A 10,822-nucleotide genomic window follows, 5' to 3' on the forward strand; every position below is an offset into this window, starting at 1 on the left:
TTTAAAAATTTTTAAAAATGAGCTTATTTATTTAGATAAAAATAATGGAAATTTAAATTTTATACAAATTTTCAAGAAAAGGATTTTAGTAACTAAAATTTCTAGTTCAAATTGGGATAAATATATTTCATCAATATATATATATATATATATAACCTTGAATGTTTACAGAGATTTATATGCATGTAGGGGGGGGGGGCATCCACTGCGTTTCTTATGGCATGCAAAAAAAAAAAGTGCAACCAACAGCCAACGCCCAATGTCATACACAACAGGTTCAATTCAACTGACAAATATTTTTAGGGCCATCGACTATCTGCCCAGAGATAAACTGTATACGCTAATGATAATGACACTAGGGACAACAAACTGCACCCTCAACCTCAAGCCAACTACCCACAGAAATATTATCTCAATTTTCAATTTCAACAGATGGTTCCTCAATTGTCAACAGGTATAGCAAGCAGAAACCTTATAAACAACTGGTAACAGGACTGATAAGGTTAAAAGGAATTCAGGAAGCTATGTAGAGGAAAGCACTATTCTCTAGTGAAAACCAAAAGGAGGCATCAACACAACTCGGAAAACTCAAATAAGAATCAGGACAAGCTAGCTCAAACATTTCGTATGATCAGCATGCTATGGCTGACTTAAAACAGGAAGAGATGGACGTGGTCTAACAACATTCAGTACACCCCTAGCAGTTGCCTGTAAATAGAGAGAAAACAGCATGTAAGAAAGGTATGGGTGCTAATTTGTATAGTATCTGTATGACTGCATGTATCCCTACCTCAAAGAATGAATTAAAATTCATTCGCAAAAGGAAACGTCTGAGAAATGGAGCTCGCTGACTCCCAGCAAGCCTGCTACTGCGCAATATGGTATATAAGGAGTTCGATTTCTTGTTAAATTCCTGAAAAAAAGGCTCAGAACAATGTCCTAAATGAGATCATGCAAACAGTAACATGAACAATAAAAGAACTCCTGATCACAAGTTAATTAAACTATATGCATGCATATGAAATGATGAGTCAACAACTTCAGAGATATACAAAGATGGAGGTCTAGTCCCACTACTAATAGCAAGTGGCAAACCAAGCAAACTGCTTAACCTATCCATTTTTTCTTTTTCCTTTTGTGGACTGACTTATCTCAAGTGTTAAAATCCAAAGCAAATTGTCTGAGCCCGCTAAAGCTCAAGTTTTAAGTATTGCTTGATATACAAAGGCACATATCCTTCATATTCAGTAATTTAAAAAAATGATTGCCAGTTCTACCTGCATAAGGAAATTATGTGTACCTCAGTTATATGTTCTAGTTCTGATGTATTTTGGCTGCTTTCTTGGTTCTCGATATTCCAGCAGAACTGCAGACAAAGTGTCATGATGCTGTCCAATATCCTTGACACAGAACCAATGTCCAAGAAAGACTGAGAGATTAAAGCTGATAAATACCTGTAACAATATCAAGAACATGAAAGCAATCAGCCATCATTCAGTTTTGGCACGACAAACCAAAATAATTTTAAAAAAAACGCCAATCTATGGGAGCATGCATAAAAAAGTTCTACTTAAAAGATTATATGTGAAATATACAATAGTGACCCAAAAGGACAAACATAATTTGATACAACCTGTATTAAATTTAGTTGAACCAAGGGATTGTTTGTTTGCCTCTTAATGGAACCATTCAGCGCTGAATGCTGAACCGTTCAACATTCAGCGCGTTTATTTCACACCTCTAAATGATTCAGTGTTGATTGATTCAACAAAACAGTGCTGAATGATTCAGCACAGAAGTACATTCTAGATGATTCAGAGCCATTATCAAACAACATGTCACATTCATAGCTAATTCATTCAGAGTTTCTGAATCATTCAACGCTTAATCATTCTGAAGTAAACAAACAGCCCACAAGTCCTTACTCCTTATTAATAGTAACAAGCAATAATGACTCAGATTTTAGGTTGTTTGCTTTTCCATTTATGTTAGCATATAATAAGCTGACATGGTAACAAAAGTTCAGAAGGATGATGGCATAAAGAACTCATCCTACTTACTCTTGATGGAAACCCACAAGTTCAGTGAAGTCATGAGAATCTTGAATATGAGATTGCAAAACATTCCATTGAGATTCTATCACATCAACCTAGACAGAAAAGATAAAATCTATATTATAAAGCTCCATGAAAAGACTAAAATATAAATACAATAAACAAAATAACACATCAATACTGGACAGGTAAGAATAACAAAAATGGAATAAACTTTGTTGGTATTTAATTCTAAAAGAGCTCAAAATCTATCAGAATTTGTCTACTCAAATTATATAGGAGTCTTCCGGAAGTCATGATTTTTTATTTCCCTTTTTGGAAACCGTGCTTTCAACTCCTTTTGACTAGGATCCAGGTGTTGGGTTTAAAGTAATTCACTGGTGTAGATGTCATTCATCCACCTATGATGCAGCACTGAAGAAGTCATTAGAAACCACAGAGCACATCCCAAACTAACCATAGCTCAAATGGTAATTTCATTATTATGCCAGTATTTTGTACATGATATTTGAATTAAATGAAAGGTGTTGCTAACTAGAAACTTCAAATGGCGAGCACCCTTCAAAGATATAAAGCCCAGTTAGCAGCCTTATCAAATGATCTAACTATTTCAGCTACCTGTGTAACAGTAGCCTGGATCATCGTCAAAGATATAAAGTTTAATTAAAAATGTAAAATGAGGATGTTACGCAGATCCAAGCCTAAATGGACAACTCCATGATGCCTAGAAAATATAAAAAAAAAACCGTTCTTTCATTGATAGAAAATCAGGAAACATTTTGCAGAAGCATGATTTGAACTGTATAGAATAAAGGACCTGGATATAAAATTGAAGATTTCTGATTAAAAATGCCATATGCTCTCTAACACGCCACATTGGTCTAAAACGTTGTCTCCGTAGCTGAGAAATTGAGCAGTTCATCTGGTCATTGCGGTGTTTGGCAAAATCTGTGTGGTCCTGGTGCATTACAGATGCCCAGGATTTCTCCAATTCCATTTGTGTTCTTTTGAGCCTCAGCAGGTATTGGAAAATTCTACAATACCTGGAGTACAATTAAGATTTAAAGATATTTCTTTTAATCAAATATAGGCAAAGCCTATCAATTGCATCTAAATTCAATTATTATTTAAAAGTTGCTTCTTCCTTAAAGGAGATTTTAGCAATAAGATATATTGGACCTACAAAGCAATTGAATCTTACTTGGAGAGCACTTCTTGGGTAAAGAACAGCTGTAAGGGCCAATCAACAGAATACTCAAGTGCAATACCATCCCAACCACCAAGTGAGGTCTCTGAACTTCCATCAGCAAATGCTTTTGTCTTCGGCAAATCTCTTTGAGAAGATTTCAACGTGATCCCAAATGAAGGCATCCTGATTGATGAGGAAGACAGCTAACAACATGTTCCATATAATTTCCAGATATGGCACAATTGACAAATGACTAGATTCTTACTGCAAAGATACTCTAGAAAAGTACTTGTCTTCCTCGCTAATAGTCTTTATGGCTGCCTGAAAAAATATGTAGCACCAAGGAATTCATACAAACAGTTAATAATTGTGGAACCTCTGTAAGAAGCCGATTACAACTACATTTATTCCATTTCTATATTTTGGGTTCAAACAAGTTAATAGAAATAATCTCATACCAACTGAAATGGAACCATAAGATCAGCTTCAGCAGTTGACTGGCGTGGTGGCAGGCGCATTAACTGCCGGCTCTCCTCAAGGAAGCACTAGAGTGATAATATATATTTATTAAATTTGTATTACACATTTTCAAGGAAATAAAATAATTTTATCTAGTTGGTTAAGGGAGAATGGTAGAACGCACAAAGTTTTCATTTTTAACCCCCCCCCCAACAAAAAAAAGGAAGGAAAAAAAACTTTTTTGGGTGTGGTGCAAAGGATATATCGCTATACATTCTTTACCTGGAAAAAATCTCCTTTTGCCAAAAGAAAATAGTCTTTTAGAGCCTTTAGGTGGCCATTCAAGTCAGCTCGTACAACCACCAGCTGCAGGACGATAGCAAATTAAATAAGTACAGGCTTCAAATATATCACAAAGGATGAAGCAAGTTTTGAACACAGCACCTGCCAAAGATGACTAGCTGCAATAGCCCGGATAGAGTCAACTGAGCATTCAAATGATCTTTTGTGAAATTCTGATGATTCCTACATATGATAAAAAGCACAATTAATAAAGGCTTTATACCATCTAAGGGCATAAGTAGACACCATAATACTACATAACTGCTGAAGAAAACCTTTAGATCTAGAAGCATAGTTTCAATCTTATCAGCCTCTGATATTGGGAGCAATTCTTCTCCAATCTTTTTTACATCCAGAAAAGGCTCTCTCTGGAAAGGAACACCCCCGGCAGATCCCTGAAGCTTTTGAGAGCCTTTTTTCGTCTGCTGATTGTATAGAGTGTCCTGAAATTGAATGGAAGGGCTTGGGTTCCGGAGAACCCTGATGGCTTTACCAGCAAAAAGAATAGACTCTGCAACACGCATATGGATATACTCAGGGAGCATATCCTACAAAACAACAATAAAAGTGAGCAATGTCCCCTACCCTGATAACAAATCGCTAAATAAATGATGGAATGTGGCTGAAAGTATGCTAATTAACCACAAGCCCTAGAACAGTGTTTCCCCATCCGAAATAGTTTATAATTCATTTTAGCTAAAACAATCAATGGAAGTTCACAAAAAAGTGAATACAAAAAATAAAAATAAAAAACAATTGAGAGACAGCTCCAAAATACCAGGAATATATGAAAGCCCAAGTGCCAATCCGTCAAAGATGTATCATCAGTTGACAAGCGTGCCAACTTTTCTGATGTATCTGGGATAGATGAGCCATACTCCATATCTTGATCTTCTTGCCTGAAAATAATGTAATTATCAAACCATTTCAAACTTGTATTTTGTAAGGACACAAACCAAAGAGAATGCCAATGCAAGATTACAAAATGAAAGAAATAAAAGACGTTAAAATTTCACAAACAATCAAGGGATTTAAGAGATAAAAAAATAATCATAAATTTAGAATAGAAAACGGAATACATATGCAGTTTTGCTTACCTTCTAATGAAAAATTCTCCGTGCTGGTCTTGTAGAATTCCATAAACCATCCATGACGAAAGTTGGTTATACAACACTTGATGACCATGCCAAAGAAGCCTATGGTTCAGGAATTAGTTTACAAACTGATAAAAAAATCTTAGCATTTTAAGCAATCAACATATGGTTATAACTTATAACTACATTTGAAGAGGCCCTTATAAACCAGGCATAAACATAGTCACAGGCACCCAGCCATCTGCAAGCAATTACATGAACACTGAAAATATGGCATATAAATACAATTCATAATTGTATTTTTGTAAGAGAAATGGAGACTACTTGTTGGATTTTTTTTCATTAAAAAGGTGAAGGACGAAAGAAAGAAAGAAAGAAAATGAATACCTTTGAATGCAGGCCTGCAATTCAGGCACCCCACAGTGGCAACGTTTGTGTAAAAGGTTAAGAAGCTGTCCTCCGCGGATATCATCACGCTCAATCTCTAGGATAAGCTCGTACAAAGGTGGCAAAATTACAAAGAACTGCATCGAAAACATTAACTTATAAATCGGGAATAAAGAGCAAATAGGAAATTATATAAGTTATGCGGTGTGCTTGAAGTAAGAAGAAACCTTATTGAGGCCTTGAGCGACACTTGTCAAAATGGGCATGGTTTCCGACAACAATTTCTGCTCAATTTGAAGAACAGTAGACTTGTAGACAGAGAGCATCTCCACCAGACCATTAGCAATGGCTCTTCGATAAACGCTTGGCTTCCTGTTTTTAGAATTCGACAACTCAGAGGCTCTGTTCAAAGGAGAAACATCAGCGGATCTAATCCAGCTTAAATTCCGGGATTTCGTGGCAAAGCGGTCGAGCTCTCGGTAGTAAAACCCTAAAGTAATTAGCTTCTCGATAAGATCCCTGAAACAAAAGCATTTGCATGAAACCCTAGGAAGAGAATGGAATAAAAAAGAAGCGGTTGTGGATGTTTACGAAAATGGAAAATTTCTTCCTCTTTTTTATAGAAAAAAGAAGACCTTTCACTGGGGTCAATAAAGGAGATATCGGAAGCAAGCTTGAAGGAACGTTGATCAGGGATGGGTGCGTCGGGGGATAAGCAAATGCCGAGAGATTTATTGTGTTCTCGCTCGTCGATTATGAGATCTCCTGTGTAACCCACAAGTGCTAGTAAAATCTCGTGCAACATTTCCCCCTTTTTTTCCCCAAAATGGAATACAATTAGACAGAATTCATGGCTAATACTTACTAATCTCTCCAATAACTTAAAGAGTAAAATGCAGGAGCAGAATATAATATAAAATTTGAATTATAAGTTAGCCTCCAGAATGCCGGCGGCAAGGTATAACCGCGCCGGCTGACCCCACTAGTGCAGTTTCCAGTAGACAGAATTAGTATGGATTGGGCCGTGCTACATTTCGAGCCCAAATGCCGCTCCCCACCAGTTAGTGTCGGTCGGACCACCGATTCAAACTTATCAAGTTTCAACTGAATTTTTAAGCTGTGAAGAAACGAGGATGAAACATAACAAGTTTGTGACTTGCTTTAATGTACTTCATTAGTAACTAAGCTCCGCCGATTAAAAATAATACAATCTTTAAAATCCTTTAAACATCAATCTTTCTGGACTATGTTAAGCCATTCCGGAAAGCATGAGATTTAGGAGGTGTGTATCGCTTATTTCTTCGTCTTGCCAACCTTGGCACCTTTGCTTCTGTTTGTTGTCCAGCTTTGTGTAACTCCATTTGTGATCGTCTTCCTCGAGGCCCAAACTTGAATGGTTTTATAATTACACCCGGTTTCTTAATCACCTGCACCAAGCAAAGCATGCCGGTATTTATATTATCTAGATCACATTCTTGAATCAAAGGATATTAAATATTTAAATATACTTGATTTCATGTCCTCATTGTAACAGTAATGATATATACCAAGTTAAATTCAGTTGGTACTTGCTATATCTATAAACGGGTAAATTATATTGTTAGTCGCTAAACTTTCAAATTTATATCAATTTTAGCATTAAATTTTAAAATGTTTCAATATAAGTACTAAACTTTAGTTTTGGATCCATATAAAGCAATGGAATGATGATGTGATAGTTATGTTGTTGACATGTGTTGAAGTGGAAGTCAAATAATTATTTGACCTCGTCGTCTTCTTTATTAAAATTAGGTTATTCACTCATTTTTAGTCGGGCACCGAAAATAACTATTATATGATATCTTTTGCAATCACCTTAGACATTGATTAACTTGTCTTATTGTTCACTTTATCAGATTTAAGGAGTTTGAAGTGTTTGTTGAAAAAGCCGAACGATGATAAATATTTTCTTATAAAAAGATAAACATTGTACCTTGAAACAAGCCTCATCAAACGATCTTCATAGGAGATCATAACATTACATCATTGAACCTTTAAATGGATTTTCATTATTTTGATTGAATTTCTTAAAATAAACTATCTGGAGAAGGAAAAGGAATAAAATACAAACTTTTTTATTATTGATCTTGTCGTGAATGATGATCAATGTTGAACTACGTTTGATCAACAACAATGACTAAAGGAGTTGACATCTTTTTGTAGAAAAACAAGAAAGAAACAGTCACCTCATCATGTCATTAACGACTTAATGTGTCGTTAATGTCACAATGCATGCCCTAATTAAACTTAAAACTCAAATTTAGCGCTTATATTAAAATGTTTTAAAATCCAACGCTAAAATCAATACAATGACTAAAGGAGTTGACATCTTTTTGTAGAAAAACAAGAAAGAAACAGTCACCTCATCATGTCATTAACGACTTAATGTGTCGTTAATGTCACAATGCATGCCCTAATTAAACTTAAAACTCAAATTTAGCGCTTATATTAAAATGTTTTAAAATCCAACGCTAAAATCAATACAATGACTAAAGGAGTTGACATCTTTTTGTAGAAAAACAAGAAAGAAACAGTCACCTCATCATGTCATTAACGACTTAATGTGTCGTTAATGTCACAATGCATGCCCTAATTAAACTTAAAACTCAAATTTAGCGCTTATATTAAAATGTTTTAAAATCCAACGCTAAAATCAATACAAAGTCTAAAATTTAATGATTAATAGTGTAATTTACCCGTATATAAAATACAATATTTATAGATGTTGAGTTTGTTTTACATGGAGTGCATGTGCTAAATGTGGCGTTATTGAGATATCAATAAAATAGAGGACACTATTCGCTTAAATTTACTCAAACTGGCAGCTTTAGAAAAGATCAATAAATTTTATATCAATCCAATTAATACTCGGTACATATAATTAGCTGAATAAATAACAAAAGATGAAAAGTTGAATTAGAGTCCGACGTACTACAACCATCAAAATTCAAAAACGTAAATAGAAAATTGAATTTTGATCAGTAGACATCATACTCTAACAATGTGAAGTCTGACCTACAAAGGCATCACTTGACATTCCGATGATTTGTTGCTTCATCATCTACTTCTTCAACATCTTCATTTGAACTCCTCTTATTTCCACCAAATCAAAGTCACCTTCACCACATTTACTTCCCCCAAGTGATTACTTGACGGAGCATTGCAAGCTGCAGTCTGATTACTGATATTCAAATTAAAACAACAGAAATGGATGTGTGCAACGTTAATGTGTTCATTATTAGTTTAGTAAAATAAAAAGAATCCTTGTAATATAGTGTAGCAATGGGGTTTTCTAGACTTGGATGGATTGATGAAGAATGATGATGCACATAATCTCCGGCCCCAATCTCAAAGGGTGTCATTCTCATGCATGCATCAGAAGGTCAGAGGTGCACTTAAAACCCCCGGGATACCAACGCTGCTGATCTCGTTGTATATATATTCAGTGCGATGTATTGCCCAAAAACATATATATACTATATACATATTCCAATCCAATGGTTTAGCATAGTGAACGGACTTCAACATGCATTAATAAAAAATTAAGAAGACGAAGAAGGCAGAAATTTTAGTGAGTAAATGGAGATCGGTAATTATATATTAATATGCTACTGCGTTACCTACAAGAATTAGAGGAGCATGCTGAGAGAGATGAGATAATAAGGTGAGGAACCCACGTTGGAGAAAGAGAGCACATGCAGAGAGGATATCTTTTATAATAAATATACATATATAGAAATCCATGTATGTCAAATCTTGACAAGACTTGTTTGCACGTGCCCTGCTTCTCCAATAAGGAGCAACGCACCCACAACTGACGTCCATGAGTATTGAGTTTGGAACGTATTTTGAGTCGAGAAGATGTGAAGAAGCTCCAGTGTTTATAAGTGCAAGAGAGAGTTGGCCCTTTTTTTATTTGTAAATTGTAATTTTGTTTGGTGACAATCCCAAAGGCATTGGCCAATGGGTAAGGAAGGGAAATAATGAGTGAAATTCATGATGTTGCAAAATAAAAGACAAAAATCTGACAAAAGAGCGCCAAAACCCATGCGACATGCAATCATGTATGTTATAGTGATACGCAAGGCAAAGAAATTAAAAGTACAGATAGCCAAGGAAACACCAAGCTCTGCCTCGTTGCACTAAATCCACGCCATCACCACCTTGTTCCCCCCCCCCCTAAATTCAAGTGCTTTTTTTTTCAATTAAATTTAATGAATCTAAACTAATAAAAAATCTTGATTTTGATAACACAAGTCTTGTAAAATTTTACAAGACCTGAGAATCAAATTAAAAGTCACAAAATTTAAAAATATATTTTAGAAAAATTCACCATAATAATAGATATGACCAAAACTGTTGTGTTGGATGCAAGGTGCAGAAGAGAATAATGTAAGAGTGCACGTCGAACAGACGTAGGCTTTGCGTATTGCCGTGTTGGATGCAGACGTGCGAGTATGAGAGAAACAGAGATAGGGGTTCCCTAGAGTGGCGGTTTGTTCATGGAATCTCTTAGAATTAGGAGAATTGGAATCCAATTCCACAATTTTTTCATGTTTGGTTCAAGTTTTCAAAGGCATAATTGGAATTCAATTCCATCAAATGATGGAAAATAAATTCCATCCATAACATAATAGAATTGAAATCCTTTGGAGGAGAGAATGTGAAATTTGACTATACTACCCTCGTCAATCTTTTGGTATTTGGGTCGGGATTTTTTAAATGAGACATTCGGGTCGGGTTCAGATCAGTTTTTTTTTAAATTTCGGGATCGGGCCGGGTCGGGTTTTTTTAAGTTTGATATTCGGGTCGGGTCAATTTTTTTAAGTGTGATATTCAGATCGGGTCGGTGTCGGGTTTAGGGTTTGGGTCAGGTTTAGGGTTTTTTAAGTCACTTTTTATTGAATAAAAATAAGTTTTTATTATTTCGGGTCGGGTCGGGTCGGGTTTCTAATTCATATATTCGGGTTGGGTCGGGTCGGGTGAAACTTTATTTTGGTCGGGTCGAGTCGGGTCTTGGGTGGATGTTCCTTTGTTCTCGGGTCGGATCGGATGGACCAAAAACCCGGCCCAGCCCGACCCATGACCATCCTTAATTGCGATGATTTTAACTTATGATGTTTATTAACATGATTTTTATAATTTATTGAAATGAATAATCAATCAATAAAATGAAAATTTAATATTTTTTTAATTTTTATAATATATTGTTACATGTAAGTTATAAAACAAACTAAAATATAACAAAAAAACAAGAA

At 35.3% G+C, this 10,822-nt stretch overlaps 1 protein-coding gene across 1 annotated transcript; it reads right to left on the reverse strand.

Moving 5' to 3' along the window:
• Positions 1-276: 276 nt before the first annotated feature.
• LOC120135252 (gamma-tubulin complex component 4-like) lies at positions 277-6,391 on the reverse strand. The gene is made up of 16 exons (XM_039151549.1): positions 6,161-6,391; positions 5,753-6,044; positions 5,526-5,662; positions 5,142-5,240; positions 4,823-4,943; positions 4,320-4,592; positions 4,147-4,227; positions 3,985-4,068; positions 3,702-3,788; positions 3,509-3,564; positions 3,256-3,426; positions 2,872-3,097; positions 2,061-2,149; positions 1,301-1,454; positions 791-913; positions 277-708 (listed from the first exon to the last, which is right to left on the reverse strand). Exons 1-16 carry the CDS (start codon positions 6,328-6,330, stop codon positions 640-642), a joined length of 2,232 nt encoding a protein of 743 aa, XP_039007480.1. The 5' UTR covers positions 6,331-6,391; the 3' UTR covers positions 277-639.
• Between the last annotated feature and the right edge of the window lie 4,431 nt (positions 6,392-10,822).

The sequence above is a fragment of the Hibiscus syriacus genome, unplaced genomic scaffold (assembly GCF_006381635.1).
Source record: "Hibiscus syriacus cultivar Baekdansim isolate YM2019G1 unplaced genomic scaffold, ASM638163v2 tig00110607_pilon, whole genome shotgun sequence".
Taxonomy (NCBI): domain Eukaryota; kingdom Viridiplantae; phylum Streptophyta; class Magnoliopsida; order Malvales; family Malvaceae; genus Hibiscus; species Hibiscus syriacus.